Below are 17,544 nucleotides of genomic sequence, written 5' to 3' on the forward strand. Positions count from 1 at the left end.
AGAGGACCATTCTAGAAAGAGGTTTACGTGAAACTGCCATTTTCTTTGACCTTCTCCTCTAGAAGATCTTGTGCTTATACCTTCTTTCCCAAGATAGCGCGGTACTCCGGGACGTCGTTGGGTTCCTTGAGAGTTCCAAAGTCGCTGGGAATAAATCTCTTTATGCCTGCCTTCGCAGCAGTATTGATCACATCAATCTGCTTGTCAAATACAGCGTGGCCCAAGACGCATAGCACAGCGTCTTGTTCTGTCAACGCTTCGTGCAGCGACTGCGGATTGAAGTCCGTGATGGCTTTTTTCACCTGCGATGGAAATGAATTTCCCCCAGTTGAGTGAGCCCAACGGCCACCTCGAAATTGTCTTCTAGTAGAGCTGGAAGAGCATACTGACCGATGCTACCGGTAGCCAAAATATGATTTGAGTTTCAGAATTCTGGATCGACTCTCGGTGTGAACACATGCAGGTATCCAGCAGGGACTTACACCGATCACTGCAACGTTCTTGATTGATGACATTGTCTTATATTGGTGAGTCTTGTCTCAAGTTCAGTAAGCGCATCTAGTAGCCCGTACATATAAATGCTCATCTGGTCTATATTTTCCAGCCGTAGGAATTGAACTTTTTCTTATAGGCGGTTACACAAGTGGCAGGACTTATAAGAGTGCTAACGTTACGAGACTCTCCAGCCTCAATCGAGAACAATTGTATTCCTCAGCGATTCCCTGCCAAAGAGGGGTGGAACAAAGTTTCTTGGTCCTAAGCAAACTTTATGTCTAGGCAGAGAGAAGCTCAACCAACAGACAAAACTTTAGCCGCCGCATTGGTCCGCTCATACGGACTCTATCTCGGACGTTGGTCACCATTGTCCGTTTGCGAATACCATGTCCCTAAGATAAGCCGACATCAGATTCCCAACCAATAATAGGCACTACAATAACGCGTCTTGCATGTCTCGCGAGATTACAGCATGCGATTTCTAACTGATCTGATATCTCATGCCGGTGGTCGTTGTTTTGTCAGCAAAGCTGGGTGGAATCTGTGGCTCCAGCAGTTGTCAATTAGCTTCCAGAGCATACAGAGCTGGAGTTTGCTGTTGGGACCATTGAAAGGTCTTGACATAGCTGGAGACTAGTATAAGACTTCACGTTGCCGCCAGTCTATACGAATGTTGCCTATTGACATGACGTCCTGACCCCAGGACAAAAAGATATTAGTAGAGGGGGCCGATCAGGACAGGTCTACAGGTCTGTACTAGCACGACTAGGCAAGTTTCAGACAAGAGGTTTTCGCCCACAAGGACAAGAAGACAATTAGCTGAAGCATTTGCCTTGCAATTATGAACAAGGTCGTTGAATGAAGTTAAGAAGTATCTGTAGGTTAGGACTATTGCCTTAGGAAGCCTCCATAGGGGGGGACATCCGGTAGTCTTATGCTGAGGAAGGGCGTAACCGAACACTAGGCGTCTGTCTCAGGGAAAATTGCTAAGAACAAGATCTGATCAGAGACTAGGCAGATATTGCTTGTGTGAGATGACAGTTGTGCTGCCTATGGGCATCCCTGCGCATATCTTATGTCCCGATCGTTGACAAAAGCCACCCTAGCCTAGATCGAAGAACGTTCCAAGCCACAGGGAAGCTTGGGGTTAGTGCACAACTGGTGGCGGACTCTGCCAGCGCCACGAATAATGGGAGTCTTTGTATTAATTCTTAGGCGGTTGCTCCGTATGCAGGGTCAAAAAAGCTCAACATCGTCTCTGTAAAGGAAATTTCTATGTGAAAAAGACTCTGCTGGAATTCGGTGATATAGGCCAAAGCATTCGAGTAGACTTCCGAGTCTGATCAATCGGGCGCTTCCTACAAAAAAGACTGAATTATATTTGATCTACATACACACAGTTTATTCTCAAAGAGGGGCGAGAACTTGTGTCGAAAAGGCTTAAAGTATTCAAATTTGAAAGCAGACAATGTATTTTTTTTAGAGGATGGTGTATCTTTGTAGAAACAGATTTGATTAACGACAATAACCCCACACATCTGATCTGAGAAACTGAGGATTTTTCATGCACGTTTCAAAGGATATTGCTTTATTCATAATAGATGTAGTGTAAGCTCATTGATGCCCGATACTATGTAACTCAGTAAACATATGTCGCATCATTTTCTCATCCTATGGTGACGACTATAGTCGCTGTATCAAGCGGAGATATGAGGGTATCCTCAATGTCAAAGAATTGCCGTCCTTCAACGACGGTAGGTGTCGAGTCTGTAGGGGACACCGTAATAATCGGGCAGGGCACAAGTCGACTTTGGCTCTAGCGCAAAACAACTGACAACTCGTGGTGTTTCCGGCTCACTGGCTAGACAGAAAAGTCGCTTGTATCCGCCGTTGTTGGTGATGCTCAATGCAGGAATGGTGAGAGACATGGAGCCAGGGGGCACTGTTGCCGTGTACTTTTTGGAGGCGCCGTCAAAGTTGACTGCTACGCTGTATTCTTTGTCTTTGTCGGTGGTGATAACGTCGGATTGGCATCGCGACTGGGCAACGGCAACCAATGGAAGGCTGAGAAGAAGGCTCATGGTTGAGAGAGTAGAAATATGCATCTTGGCTTGTCTGCGAAGTTTTGAGAGATGTTGGATGGAAATTGTCTGTAACTGATTTTGAGTAAATTTCTCGTTTTCTCATGAGTTGTAAGTCGTCACTTATCTAAATACTGATTCGTCTTCCGCAACAGTTCCACATGTTCATGACATTGTGGAATGCAGTGTAGCCCCTGAGGTGTTTGGACTAATATGACTTGAACTCTATATTGATTAAAGTTCCTCGAAACGTCGTTGATCAACAGGCGCACTGACAGCGTTCCCGGAACCAAATTCGACTGCCCACCAGCCGAACCCGAAAATCTATGATCAATGCCATCGTGGACGAGTCATGATGCCTATGTTAACGACTTGTGCACTTCATGGCCCGCAGTACTCCGAAATCATACGACGTAGTTCTGGATCGAATCCGCCTCATTTAACTCGGAGGTGGGTACAACGGGTCGAGCGGCGGGCAGTTCACACGAGTCTTGTGAACACCGCTCGGTCACCAAATTGTCGCACTAGAACGACTCCTTAAATCGGAACTCGCAACTCGCAACTCACAACGCGATTAGTTAGTGAGCGTTGCAGGGTCAGCGGTGTTTGAACGAATGGCCGTGTCAACTGTTAAGGACTTGCAATACCTCCAGCCCTACAAATATCCAGGTTTCTGGAAACATTAGTCCGGTAGGTGGGAATGCTTGCCGAGTTCCAGCTTCGCCCAGTTCGGTCGAGTGACAAGTGTTCAAAATCTGATTGTGGTCGCGTTAATTGGTTCCACTTACGCAATCTGTGGGCTTTCTTGGCTGACATGTCCGTTCCTCCAAGAGAGACCAGTTGGCAGGAGGGAAATGCACTGATCTCGCAAGTGAACTCACCCAAAAGAGCAGAAATGCATACTTATAGGACGAGACATCATAAAATCGATAGAGAGATTGATATGAGTGGGTTGAATTCGAAGCTGAATCTGTCAGAATTCTAACCTGGTCGCCGGGGAGTCATTGGCTGACGAGCCGCGATTCCGATATTTTGTGCCTCTTAGGACGGTTTCGGACAACGCGAGGCTCGAATGCACGGTTAAAGTGTCATTAAAGCGCTGCAGATCGATCGGATCGGTAGAATTTCCGGAACCCACGCATTTCCAGAACACCAAACATGCCCGGATGAACCTAGCCACCATCGGTCGACATGTCATTTCTGTCCCGCATCCGGAACCGAAGGTGGAGACGAAGGTTCCGGCTCCCAAGGAACGCTCGCCCGGGTAGGTATGAACGCCAAAGTCTTCACAATGTCTTGCATGCGGTCTCCCAAAGTTCTCCCTCGAGATTGACCGTGTTTCTCTCTTCTAGTGGACCCTAAGAAAGAAAGCGGAAAACGCCGGTGGCGATTGCCAATCGCTGGGGCTGCGCAGAAGCTTTGAGGCCTGAAAAGTCAAACGGCCAAACAAACGTGTAAAGGTTTTTCATTTCAACCGTAGAGCTCAATTGCAAACCCCTGAGTCCCCCATCCGCCGCCGTGGCTTGATCATTCTACCCTCACTAAACTCATTGGCTGACGCTAGATTACATCGGCTTTCTCGCGGTCTTGATATATGCTGAAGGGTACGCACGCGCGTCAAGATTGCCATTTGCACAGACAGCCAGGCTTTACCTGTGGCGTCGATAAAGATGCGTCCCAGGCGCGGATGGGATTCTCCGCCCTTTAGCAGTCCGCCATCACCCTATAGGAGCCTGTTCCATCAATCCGTTGCTAGGCATAGCGATGACGGTCCACGATGGCCGTGATTGGGTCTTCCCCAAGCCATGGTACTGGTGTCGAACGCGATCCCTCATCCGGCGATCTTGAAGACAAGAACGCATCCGTGCGTGGGCCCAGATCGACAGCCTAGCCCCCCTCCAGCTAGCAGGAAGACAAACAATGAAATGTCAAGCCACGACGAGCCTGGCCTTGCAGGAGGGCTGATACTGCGATGCGGCCCCTGCATCTGCCGTGGCGCCCTCGATGCGAGCTTGGGAACGTAGTTCCTTCAATGATGGAAGAGTTGGGCGAATGGCGAGCTGTGGCGTTGGTCCGTCATCTATGTTTCTCCTCCTGTTGATCGCTGGAGGCATTCTTTAAATCGTCCTTCTACCCAGTGTCTTTGCCTTGTTCCTGGATTCGTTGTTGTCCAACGGCTGCCGGCGGGAGAGACCCTGAATCTCTACGTCTCCTGGAGCCTCAGTGCATGTCAGCAAGACAGAGTCCTCGAATATGCATCCGTTCCGCATCGCCTCTCTGCTGTTGGCGAGCCTTGGCGGCTTTGGTGTGGCTGCGAAGTCACTCAGCTTGGAAGGTATTCCCAGTTGCGCTGTAAGCAATGATATCATATCACAGGTTTGCCAAAGAATCAACTAGCTGACTATCATTTGTCTAGATCACTTGCATGGTCAAAGCCCTTCCCTCGACGACCTGCTCTCCTACAGACCAAGCATGCCTCTGCGTCGATCCCAAGTTCAACGCCGCGGTGCAGCCTTGCATTCAATCAACATGCACGATCCAAGAGAGCCTGAGTGAGTCAAGGCGGAAACACGTTTGATATGTTCGCATTATGAGAAGCTAACGGCGTGATAGTTGTTACCAATGCAACCTGGTCGAATTGTGGCTTCCCGTACAGTGACCAAACTTCCAACATTCATTTGATCAGTGGAGTTGTTACTGCCATCGGTATCATCTTCATCATGATGAGGGTGGCTACCAAGGTCGCGAAGCTCTCTGCCTGGGGCGCAGACGACACTGTCATTATTGTTGCTTTTGTGAGTGACAATTTCCTTCCTTTTATGCCTCTCTAATTGTCTCCCAGGCGTTGTTCATCGGGTTCTTCGTGGAACTGTTTTACTGTAAGTTTCTAATTTACTATCAGACAGAGCAATTGGGTGCTTGGGAATTAACAGCATGATCGCAGTCGTCAAAGCAGGACTTGGCAAGGACATTTGGACTCTCCATGACTACGAGATTACCTACTTTCTCAAGGTAAGTAGGATCAGTTTCTCGGATTACGTTTGAAAGTATACTAAGCATGTTAAAGCTCCTCTTCGTCCTCGAGTTCTTCTACATCATCGGCCTAGGTGTGGTTAAGGCGTCCATCCTTTTCTTCTTCTTGAAGATTTTCCCCAACCGAGGCTTCCGCCGCATCTTGTGGTTCATGCAGATTCTCAACATGCTCGTGGTTCTGTCTTATGTGATTCTATGCTTCGCGCAATGCCAGCCATTCTCACACTTTTGGAACGGATGGGATGGTGCACACGAAGGCCACTGCGTCGACTTAAACAGGATCGGATTGAGCCACGTCTCACTCAATATTGCCCTCGATATCATCATGCTCATTCTGCCAATCACGCAGATCTACAAGCTTCAGCTGAATCGGAAGAAGAAGATTGGTGTCATGGCCATGTTTTTGGTCGGTGTCTTGTAAGTTCCAGCCTTACAAAGCATACCCTTTCATATCATTGACTAACCCTGTAATATGAAGCCTTACTATTGTCAGCATCTTGCGTATCAAGACGCTCATAGCATTCGCAACCTCGCTCAATACCACCGCAGATTCAGTGGCCGTCGTTCTCTGGGCTTACGTGGAGCTCGGAGTCGGCATCGTGGTCGCATGTATGCCCAACGTCTGGCAACTGCTGAAGACTTTGCCGTCCAAGGTGATTCAACTGTCGACGACGCTTGCTTCTAACATCAGTCACTCAAGCACTCGCACTCGACCCAGTTCACAAATCTTCCTTGATAAGCAGAGTCCGACCAAGCAGTCATTCACAGAGACTTCATCGACTCAGATTGTTTCGACATCGGCACCATCAATTTCGAGTCATTGAGTCAATCGTTTACCTTTCACAGAGTACGAGATTTTGTTATGCTCTAAAACTTACGTCATTTTTGTTCTGTCGAGGTGTAATTCAACGGGCGCACATTTTGGTGTTTGGAAATGATACCCGGCAATGACGTGGCGTAATTTGCCTGGAATAATTAGGTCAAGATGAATTTTCTTCAGGGCACTGTGTTCACAACCTCACTACACTTAGAAAACGTGAACAATGGTGTGAATTGTACTTATTGCCATCACAAGCACACGTGATGTCCCCTCCGCGTCGTCACTTTCGATGTCACATGAAATGGCATGGGTCTTGGACGTTACATCGAACGTTGACGAAGCTCTACCTGTATTGCATCGTCGACGTCAAGGTGTAACAGGGATGAGTGCTGAATGCTCCACGTGAAGTGCTAGCGACGTGTTCGCGCGCTTAATTGTGTGCCTCACCACTCCAAACCATGTGTTGGGCAGAATCAATTGTCCAATCATCAAGTCCAATTGAAAGTTCGTCAACTTCGAAGTGCTATCCACGTGTACTCTCTTCATCAAGTCAGGGATGTGGGAGTCATTTCATCGCGATGCTGCAGTCGTGACCAGGATGAGATCATGCAGTGAACCTAATTGATCGCCGGCAGCCCCGTGCCGTGAGTCAACCAGCTCTTTGGGTTTTCCTTAGACGAATGGGATGAACGGAACAGGAATGTACTTGGCAGTATTCGGGACCACCTTTCAGTTTCACCACTTCATCCAGGGTGAATCATCTGCCATGTTATGAACCACTTGCTGGGGTTATCCTCTTGCTGGTCTCTTCAGAGTCAAACTTGTCAAGCCACGCATACTTTGGGAGACAAACTACCGCGCTGATGACCCCCCCCTGGTCCGGTCTAACCGCTGCCAACTGCAGCCACTGATTGTCGCCTTGCCGATGTTGAGGCTTTATTGTGAATCTGTGCCTGGGGAATTTCTCGAAAAAAGGTAAGCAGCACGAACCATGAGACCCATCGTCTCCTCTAGGCCAATGAGCGAGTCTTAGGAAAGGCAACCGCGTATCCAGGCAATGTGAAGTTGAAGCCCTGCGTAACATCTATCGTCGTGTAGCTTGTCAGCCTGCCAGGTAACACAGCACGCGCTGCGCCCTCATCATCGCCAAGCATGACTCACTCCTCATCAGCCACTTGGTCCCCAATCAGCGGCCATTGCAACCCACCATCAGGCCCCTTGAGCACCCCCAAGTTGGACTGACACTAAGCTTCCGGGAGCGTTCTGCAGGCCGGCTACAGGGGTGAGCGAAGGCGCCGACGCGTTACAGCCTACGCCAGGCCCGACTCACTCTTCGGAGGCCAACATCATCAGTTTCGCCCGCAACATCGAGGTAATCCGTCTAGATGTACATATATCTCTGCTATTCGCCGACATTCCATCTGTCTAATACTGCAACCTTCATATTCGGCCAGCCTCAAGCCACCGCGCGCGCCCTTGCGTCAGCCCCCTCATCGACTCACTCTACCTCTATTCTACGCCCTTCCTAGGACACGCCTCCCTTCTGGTCCCTCACTTACACCAACACACGCAAAACGTAACCGGACATACCCCGCGTATAAAGCCATCCTTCTGCCCAGCATGGGTTTAAGACTTCACAACAGTAGCAGCGATGCCCTAGATCTAGATCTCACTCAGCGGTACCTGCCCCACGGCCCCTCGCAGGTCAGCAGGCCGCAACCCCGCGCCCACTACAACGGCGCCTACTTCCATCCCGACGGCTCTATTGCCCTAAGCCGAGAGCTCGCCAACCACAAGCTCCCTCTCCTCGACCTCGTCCTCACAGCGAACCACCAGAAACGGGCCCGCCGGCAACGCCAGACACGTCAGAGCCAGACTCACCGCTCTTCACGGCAATGGCGCATCGACGAGGCGGCCGAGGGCCGCACCCTGGCCTCAAGTGGCCACAAACTCCCCGGCGAGCACCGTCGGACGCCGTCCCTGGAGAGACAGGATGCCTTCCGGGATCCTCGCACAACAAAAGCTTGGCTCTACCCCGACGACGCCCCCGATATTGCAGAACTGTACCAAATGGGTCTTCTCTATGATGATGAGCATCTCCGTGGTCCTGCTTTCGGTCTCGATGCCATCGACAGGTACGCGGAGCCTGAGTACACCATGCGCCCTACCAAGCGGGCGCGCAAGTCTAAGCCCCAGCAGATCTCGTACGATGACGATCTGCAACTCGCCCTCGACCTATCTCTAGCCGAACTCGGCCGAGATGAGTCTTTCGCTCAATTCCTTTGCTCCCCGGAACTAGATGAGCTCCCTTCAGGCGATGAGTCTGACAGCAGCAGCACGTACAGCGCACGACTCGCGCCCCTGCAGTTCGTTTCCGAGCTTTTGGGGTCGCCGGATTATTTTAGCGATGACACGCCTGAGCTAACGACTGATTCCGCCTGTGATTTTTCCTGCTCTTTCAACTACTCTTCTGATGACGAATTATCCTCTGCGGAACACCAAAAAACTCTGATGACAGCGACAGAATATGGAGAAACCACCCAGAAGCACGACAGCACCTGGATGATGCCGGGTGACGGCTCGTAGCAAGTCCCCAAGGATCCCCGCGTGCCACTCGGATCTCGACTGCGATTCCTTTGGAGAGGCGCTCGCGCCCCCGAAGTGGACTGGCCCTCATTTAGCCCGGCTTCACCGGGAGCGATGCACGTGGGTTGGTTCCGGGTCTCTGCGTATTGTTGCGATTTTAGGAGTCATGGTTGGACAGCTGTGTGCTCGTGTAAGAATGACACTGAGCTCGCTGTCTTTGATCTTTTTCATTTTGTCTGTAACTTCCCATCACCCTGTATAGCATTCAGCCACTTGTTAATCAAATAACTTCAAACCTTCAACCCTTAATACCTGTTACAATAACTTTCTGCATGCCGACTACCTCAATGGGTAGACTTTAACAGACATTGATCTTTTCTCGTATGCAGCTCTCACAACAAATTGCTCATGGCATTGTAAGCCTTGGATCTCCGGCTTTGAATGGATGCCTACCCGACCCACGCCACGGCATCTAGACTTCGGCAGCAAAGGAGAATAACGTTGTACCAGAATAATTACTCAACCCGCAGAAGAATAACAAGACTCGGGCAAACTGCAGACACCGAGAAGTAAAGACGATATTCAATTTCGTGGGCTAAGTTTTGCGGAGTTACCGGAGCAATTCGATACCGAATTTACCGTGCGCTGGGCGAGACGCTCGCGATGAATTAGTCAAGGTCGCCGAGAGCATGAAGGTTCACTCAGGGCCCGAATTGACCGAATAATGATCCTAACGCTAGAAGCAATTACCGTAGTGTGTACAATGCCTCAGAAGGCCCTTCTCGCCTGGGTCTTGCCTATTCGGCGCATGACGAGAGTCATGTAACGTCTTTCCGGGGCTTAGCCAAAAGCTTAGCATAAGTGTAAATATATGAAGCTAGTCCTAATATACTCTGGTCACCAACGTCTAGAACTCTTTGTCTGGCTAAATCTTAGGAGGTAGAAAATTCGTAAAGGCAATCTTGCACAGCACATGATCTTACACGAGGCAAAGGCTTCTTTGCGGAAACAGAGTGTTTTCGTTTTCCGGGTTCAGGAAAGACCACTGTGAGTCTCTCATCAAAAGACTTGGTAAAGTCCTTGAGTAAGATTATTCATGAATACCCGGATGGCCTATCGACATGGAAATTCACTACCTGGTCTTAACTTCTTCAGCAGCGTTGGAAGCTTGTTCTTTGCGGGGTGTTCAAGTGCAGTCTAAAGATAGCTAGATTGTAGTCGTGCGGTCGCCATTTTCTCCCACCGGGAGTCTATAAACGAATAAACCCACATTCAGTCTGAACAAGCTTCACGAGATTGGTTATGGAGCAATATAGTCAAACTCTAAGAAGGTGCTCTGTCTTTAGGCGAAGATACCCTGTTGCACCAAGCTGTGCACTAGAACATCTCGCTTTCGGGTCCTCGGCAAGAAGACTTCTCATTTCTATCGAAGGCTCACGATAGCTTCGAACTGTAAGTCATGGATCTGTCCACTTGGAAGATGGGAAAGTCAGCCATCTGGAGCCACAATTTCTTCATGTGTCCCGGCTCGTCCGCCTCAATTCAAGTATAAAGCATCTCTGAATACCATGAAGAATCACTTCTCTCATCAGACAACTCATCCACTCTTTCTCAACCACACTCACTTATCATCACTCTTTACAATTACTTTCATTGTAGCAATCAACCAAAATGCATTTCCAACTCATCCAGTCTGCAGCTCTGTTGGCAGCTGTCCTCCCGACGGCCCTCGCAGCCGTTCCCTCTGATAACTTGGAGCGCCGAGCTGAGTGGCCTACCACCACTCATGATATCGAGCTTTCCGAGTTGGGAAACATCGAGTTGTACTCTCAGAATGAGAACCCTGCCAATGTGGTTCAGAGAGAGCTCGAAGCGCGAAGCTCCGCGTCTGCCTTTGTCTGCAGAGGTCGTCGCCCCCTGCCCCGCAGCGGCGGAAAGGTACGAACTCATCATTCCGATTCTACCTGAGTAACATTCGTGCTGACATCGATACAGTGGCTTTATCGTGAGGCCACCTGTGACCGCACCGGCACTGACGTGAACACGTTCAAGGTGAGCAAAGTCCCATCATGCCTTGGACGAGCCGCGCTAATAAGCTTCAGGTCTCCTGCATGGCCGAGAACTCCCACGCCGACATCCTTTACCGCCTCCCCGGCGCCTGCGGCAAGAATCAGTGGTGCGTCGAGTTCCACGGCTACAACGAGATTGGCCAGGGCGCCTGGGACGTCACCTGCGTCGACAAGCCCAACATTCACACCTGGGTTGCCAACACCTTTTCCAACCCGGGCCAGGTCACCACCTGCAGCTCCGGATGGAACAACAACGGCAAGCGCAACCTCAAGGCCACCTTCGAGGTCGATGTCATGGATGCTGGTGGAATCAACCGCATCAACCCCAAGGAGATCTACTACCAGCTTAGCGGAAAGCGTATCGGTGTCTCCCGGTCTGGTGACTCTGAGGTTGGTTCGGGATCAGTCATTATTCCTCCTGGTGGATCTATCCAGGCATGCGTCACCGCGTACTCTGGGCAGATCATCAACATGCTTGGTGCTCTTACTTCTATCGTGTCGCTTTAGACCGAGAAAAAAGCTAGTTCAGCAAGGCTTCAGTACTATTATGCTACACGCTTGAGAGGCTTTGATGTTCACACCAAACTAATTGGGGTCTCGAAAAAGAGATCAACACAGTCATTACCGAACATTTGTACTTCAGATAGACTCAATTTAGTTAATAAGTGCTCATTTCTTCATCACAAGGTCAATTCATGTTACGAAGTGAGATCTTTAAGCGTGCGGATTAAGTAAAGTACTTACACAAGACATCTGAAGGTTTCGTGTGGAATATTGCCTATGGTGAATCGCCTCACAAACGTGTTATTTTCCTCTCATACCAGGAGCATTGAAGGATGGGCAATTATTCATATTGGAGTATTAGAGAATTTTGAACAGTACTAAGTAGAATATGTACAAATGAAATAAAGTGGCGAAAGATGAAATTGCTACCAGTCACGATATTAGTCCTCCAAGGAGCTGTCAAATCCTCACCCAAACCCTCAAGGGGTCTTCCCGAGAAGCTAAGTATTGGTAGTCACGTCTTTGGACCACAAATTCCAAAAGCAGACTGGGTACTCAATCATAGCCGCTGCATCGAAGGGTGGCGGAAAGACGGGATCATCCAACTTGCCATCTCCATCCTTCAACTTGTAACACTCGTAGTTATTGATCAGGGCGGCGCGGAAGTCCCGAATCCAGTGCTTCATGTCTTCTGCTTCACTGTCGCTGATTGTGTAATGCTTCAGTTTGCTATCAACACCAATTTCGGCGTAGCCAAGTGCGATACAATTCTGACGGCTGATTAGCATTCCATTTGGTGTGAAAGGACGGAGATGGCAGTAGCTTTGCAAACTCACATTATCATACCACATCCGCGCCGCTTTGCTTTCGCAAGCCTCTTGGTTCATGTAGGTGACACCACTCCCCCCTGGTAAGAAAAGCAGAGTCAGCATTCCAACTCAGTTTGGCAAGATTGAAAAGAGGAGACCACTTACAGTAGGTACAACTTTCTGATCGGCGGATGTGACGAGGAACTTGTACTCTCTCTTGTTGGCCGTCTTCATAGAGCGGATTAGTGCAAACTCTCTCTGCGGAATGCATTAGTGACTTGACATCTTGGTTTTTGCAAGAATCGAGCAAACTTACAAATTTGCCAAAGACGTTGGTTGCCATCATCTCAATCATGTCGCCTACCCACTCAGAACTCAACCACGCACCATCGTCAAAATGGCGCAGAATGTATTCCCTCATACCGTCTTCACCGACCCGTGGAATTGTCTCCCCATTGATAACGGAACTAAGTGCAGTTTTGCAGTGATTCGAGATGTGGGAGAACATAGTGCTGTAACTATCTTTCAAGTTCTTCTCGAGACCCGCGGGATCGACTTCCGGAACGTTTTCAGCTGTTGTAGCCGCAATAGCGATCACGCCAGCGAACAGCGTCATGGGGTTGACAAACTTGCCGAGCACGCCCGCTCCCGTGCTTCCCGGTAAAGCGTCCGAGATGGTGCCACCGACACCTGCGAGACTCGTGAAGAGACCGACTAGCATGTTGAGAATGGTATTGGTATCATCCTTAGGTGTGCCGTACTTGTCCACAATGGTAGTAATGTCACTCCCCAGAGCAGTGACGCTGTCGTTGACCATCATACCCCAGAATTTGGCCATGCCATCATGCAGGTTGGCGATCTGCATATGCACGTAGAATGCCTCAGGGGGGTTGTACTCGGAGCAACTCTTGGAAGGGCCAGCACAAGAGTGGAAGATATCTCCACAAGTGATTTGCGTACCGAGGATCTTGTTCAGATAGTTTGTCGACCAGGTTGGCGGACTGTTCGTCTCGAACCACTTTGTCAGGCTAGCACGGGCACCCGAGTTCTCCCAAGTGTTCTTGAGCGTCAGCTGTGTCGTTCCGAGGAACTGGTATGAGCAGATTCCCTCCGGAACTTCATCGTTGCCGCTGTTAGGATCTTCGGGTCTCACGGGTAACTTAGGATCGATAACACCCTCGGGGTCGTCGCCCTCGACATTACTGAGGCCACAGGCGGGGCTGAAGGATGTCTCGGCGATGTTGTTGATCGATTCAAGGACGTAGTGTTCATCAGCTCGGAAATCGCCCGAGAGGTCAGTGTAGAAGAGACATGTTCCAGCAGCTAGACCGGCGAACGCCATCTCTGTCTGTTGACGCCAGTGGAACGCTGAGCCCAGTGGTCTGCTTGCGTCTTCGCCTTCGTTGTACCAGACCCAAGTGTCGCCGGAGAACTTTTCAATCCACAAGAGATCGTCTCTTCCGTCGCCATTCACGTCAGCAAAGCGAAGCATGGCTCTGTCGTGGCCCTCGGCAACCTTGATCTGGCCGACAACCTTAAAACTTCCATCATTCTGGTGTAGGAGTCCGGTGATGAACCCATCAGGGCGGAGACAAAGGAAGTCGGCTCTTTTGTTGCCAGTCAAATCTGCGAAGCGAACAGCCACTTGTCTCGTTAGCTCCATGTAAACGTACCACGGTATGCCTTTATAAACTCACGGTCGTTGATTCCGACACCTCTTCTCTCGTGACAGGGGAGAGCGGGCACTTGGTTGATCTCAGTGAATTGCCAAGACTGTGTCTTCGGATACTCGTTGATGAACACCCGCAACTTGTTGTTGGTGGGGTTAACGTAGATGATATCACACGCACCATCGCCGTCCCAATCAGCGAGGTGCAAGTCCAGCCTATGCATAGCCGTGGGCGGCGTCCAGATGACCCCCGGACTCCAGTCCCAGAAGCCCTCAGCATCGTTGTCAGCGATGGCCTTCTTGCCTCTGTTCATGAATAATTCCATCTTGCCGTTGGACCATGTCCACACATAGTCAGAGCGACCATCAGCGTGTCCGACCATGTTGCAATACTTGTTGCCATCCATCTTCAGCTTGGAGGCACCTCCGCCAGTGTTCTTCCACACGCGCATCTTGAAGCTATGCATGCCGTTGCTGAGTTTTGCATGCTCAAGGAAGACGTAATCTTTGAGTGAGAGATTTCCGAAGGATGATGAACCTCCATAGACTCGAGCAAAGTGAACGCGTTTGCGGAGATCGGTCTCTTGCTTGGTGATGTAGCCGGGGACTCCCTTGTGAGTGGGACCAGTACCTTCTTTCTCGAAAAAGCCTTGACGCCAAGCGACATTGAGACCATCGCCTTCTTTCTTCTTCTTGCAAGAGCGGCTGTTCGTGAAGGTGGTCGTAGCGCCTGTCTTGTCCGTCCATAGCCAATCGTCGCGACCCTTGCGAAAATATTAGCTTCAGCTCAAAGGCATGGTAGGACTTTGACATACGTCGCCGTTGATATCGTGAAATTGAACACCCTTGATATCTCGTGTGTACTGATCCTCCCATCGTACACCTAAAGCTTGCCAATATTTGGGCTTGTCATCAACCCATCCGTTTCGCCAGGCGGTCACAGTGCCCAGCTTGTCGATGACGAGGTAATCGCCTCGTCCATCGCCGTCGATATCGGCCATGCGTACGTTGTCTCTACTGGAAGTTTCGGTACTCTTGATCAGACCAAGGTGTCTGAATGTAGGCGGCCTCACTCCTCTGCTGCCGTCTCCGTTGTTGATGGATAGGTACGCGTTGCCCTTACTATCGATGCAGACCATATCGTCGAGGCCGTCACCGTTCATGTCAATGAAGTATTGGCTAGCTGCATCACAATACATGCCAGGGTCGAAGTCAGTGGAGAGCTTTGTAAACTCCCCTTTACCATCGCCGGAGTTGGACCTGCTTCGTATCAGCCTCCATATGAAGAAGTCCGGAAAAAAAAAAGCATCGAAACGTTGTCTACTAACCAAACTGCAAAGGTGTTTGAGGTGTCACTCGTTTTGACCCATGCAATGAAGTCATCGTACTTGTCTGAGAAGAGTCGAGCGAATCGCCACTGGTCACGATCCCATTCACTCTCGGTCGTTGACCAGATGATCTACTATTGTTAGCTTGAAAGCAATTCCACGGCGTGGACATATTCGCATCACTCACTCCCATCTCTTCACTGTAATGACGGTAGACCTCGTCATCGTTGCCAGTACCTCTCTGCGTTCTGCCGCCCGGATTGAGACCTGAGCCAGAAAACTTGTCGCAAACTGGATCAGCCACTTCGAATTCGGTTGACGGAGGCATGACCTGCCCGAGTGCGACCGCTTTAAGGATAGCTCTGTAGAAGATGTAAGCCATCTTACGATGTCCTTCGTCCTGCGGAAGTTATGTCAGTGGATACAGAAGGTCAGCCAGTCTATGAAGTCGTAGCAGACGTACGTTGGGATGCGTGTGGGGATTCTCGTCCGGCTTGTAGTCCGCCCATTCAGGCTTTGCGTCTTTCGCTTGTATCCAACCGTGCTGTGGCCCTTCCGGTGGATCCATATCGGCCAGAACAATGCATCTACCGTCAGCTTCTCGGTCATTGACTAGGCGTCGATACTCCTGGTTGATGAAAATGCGGTTGACGGCCCCAGCTTCGTCTGAAGTGTCTAGAAGAGTCGACAGCATGATGCAGGCGTTTCCCATGTCCTCGGAGTTCCAGATGTCGTTGAGCATGTCGTCCATTCGGTGGTATATGCCGGCTGGGTCAATGGTTCGCACTGCATCATTCGTACCTCCATTGATGATGATAATGTTTGCCTGTTTTGATGATATGTAAGTAGCGGTATGCTGACGACAGACTTGGTACAGACCTTGTATCCCAATGCGTGTTGGAGTCGAGTTCGAATCTCAGTCAGAATGTCTCCAGGGTTGGCTTCGTGATCCTGAATATCAAGTGTTATTAGCCAAAGGCTCATAGAGAGCTTTGAGTAAGCTCACATTATCTTTCATGGTCCCGGAGTTTCGACCTCCAACCATGTCAACCTCGAAGCCATCGAAGCGAAGAGCATCTCTCAGTGGCTTTCTCAAACTACAAAATGTCAGCTGAATCGCTCATAAAACATGAATAACCAAGACAATAGACGTACCCGTTGCCATTCGTTGATCCGACACCGCTCATGATAGATGCACCAAGCGGCAAAATTCGCAAATCAGGCTTATCCGCTCGCTTTGTCACAATGGGGCCAAAGTCGGCAAAGGGATGAGTTTCGACTATCGGAAAGTCGTCATTGCGAGGATCGTAGTTTGCTGGGAACGCAGCACTAAGCCCGCCCAAGCCGGAGCTTGCGAGCCAGAGTCCTGTCAACCAATGCATCATGGAATCTTAATGAAAGTGAGATGCTGGCCAGAAGAAGGTCATTCAGTCTGGAGAGAAAGAAAACACCTATATATGGCTCTCTTCACCAAAGCTTGAGATCAAGTAGTTCCACGACATCGTGAAGTCTCTGAGCTCCAGTCACTTACACGGGATTTTTACTGCTGCCTGGCTAATCCACACGTTAGACTTAAATTTTAAGATTGAAGAACCAGAGTTTACTAGCCTAGACCCGGTAGAATTACCCTTTCGAGCACCTGTCAGCTTCGCATCGTGCAATCGCAAGGACTGCAATCCCGATTACCCACTGTATTAAGACCCATGGTAAGCGGTAGCAAGTGGGGGCTGCACGTCGGAAGGATTCTTCGAGTGCAAAAGCAATAACTTTCCCATACTTGATTCTCCTCCTGCCGCGATCACGATCCTTCGAAGAGCGGAATGCTCGGGAAGGGTCACGTCTGAATGACACTGCGGGGGCCCGCCAAGTACGAACACACTGTTGTCGGAGTGAGGTCCGTGAATATGATGGTACCCAGCGAACCGGAAGGGATCTTACTTGGCCAAGCCCAACGGCCCGTTGCGCTTGGCAGAGTCCGACTTTGGCAGGGTCCGGCCCAACATGGGGGTACCGTTGCAAAAGTCGCTGCCTGCCGTGCTCGCCCACCTGCCAAATGAGGTGATAGTTTCTGGACATCATGTGGTTCCAGGAGGATTATCTTCCATGTCGAGCATTTCAATGACCGGGAAGAAACTTCTGTCTACCAGTCA

At 50.0% G+C, this 17,544-nt stretch overlaps 4 protein-coding genes across 4 annotated transcripts; 3 read left to right on the forward strand and 1 right to left on the reverse strand.

Annotated features, from left to right (window-relative positions):
- Positions 1–5,296: 5,296 nt before the first annotated feature.
- N0V96_007479 (uncharacterized protein) lies at positions 5,297–6,030 on the forward strand (the record flags this gene model as incomplete). The annotated part of the gene is made up of 4 exons (XM_053192893.1): positions 5,297–5,371; positions 5,419–5,455; positions 5,521–5,588; positions 5,644–6,030. 4 exons carry the CDS (start codon positions 5,297–5,299, stop codon positions 6,028–6,030), a joined length of 567 nt encoding a protein of 188 aa, XP_053049833.1.
- Positions 6,031–8,049: 2,019 nt separating this feature from the next.
- On the forward strand, positions 8,050–9,015 carry N0V96_007480 (uncharacterized protein; the record flags this gene model as incomplete). The annotated part of the gene is made up of 1 exon (XM_065758037.1): positions 8,050–9,015. The coding sequence occupies one exon, from the start codon at positions 8,050–8,052 to the stop codon at positions 9,013–9,015; it is 966 nt and encodes a 321-aa protein (XP_065613179.1).
- A 1,671-nt stretch (positions 9,016–10,686) lies between these two features.
- N0V96_007481 (uncharacterized protein) lies at positions 10,687–11,591 on the forward strand (the record flags this gene model as incomplete). The annotated part of the gene is made up of 2 exons (XM_065758038.1): positions 10,687–10,953; positions 11,073–11,591. 2 exons carry the CDS (start codon positions 10,687–10,689, stop codon positions 11,589–11,591), a joined length of 786 nt encoding a protein of 261 aa, XP_065613180.1.
- A 497-nt stretch (positions 11,592–12,088) lies between these two features.
- On the reverse strand, positions 12,089–16,776 carry N0V96_007482 (uncharacterized protein; the record flags this gene model as incomplete). The annotated part of the gene is made up of 12 exons (XM_065758039.1): positions 12,089–12,365; positions 12,425–12,447; positions 12,563–12,655; positions 12,714–14,041; positions 14,095–14,830; positions 14,882–15,326; positions 15,395–15,525; positions 15,582–15,794; positions 15,858–16,220; positions 16,274–16,345; positions 16,401–16,491; positions 16,550–16,776. The coding sequence occupies 12 exons, from the start codon at positions 16,774–16,776 to the stop codon at positions 12,089–12,091; spliced, it is 3,999 nt and encodes a 1,332-aa protein (XP_065613181.1).
- Positions 16,777–17,544: the final 768 nt, after the last annotated feature.

The sequence above is a fragment of the Colletotrichum fioriniae genome (assembly GCF_027942845.1).
Source record: "Colletotrichum fioriniae strain IMI 355084 chromosome Unknown scaffold_9, whole genome shotgun sequence".
NCBI lineage: Eukaryota > Fungi > Ascomycota > Sordariomycetes > Glomerellales > Glomerellaceae > Colletotrichum > Colletotrichum fioriniae.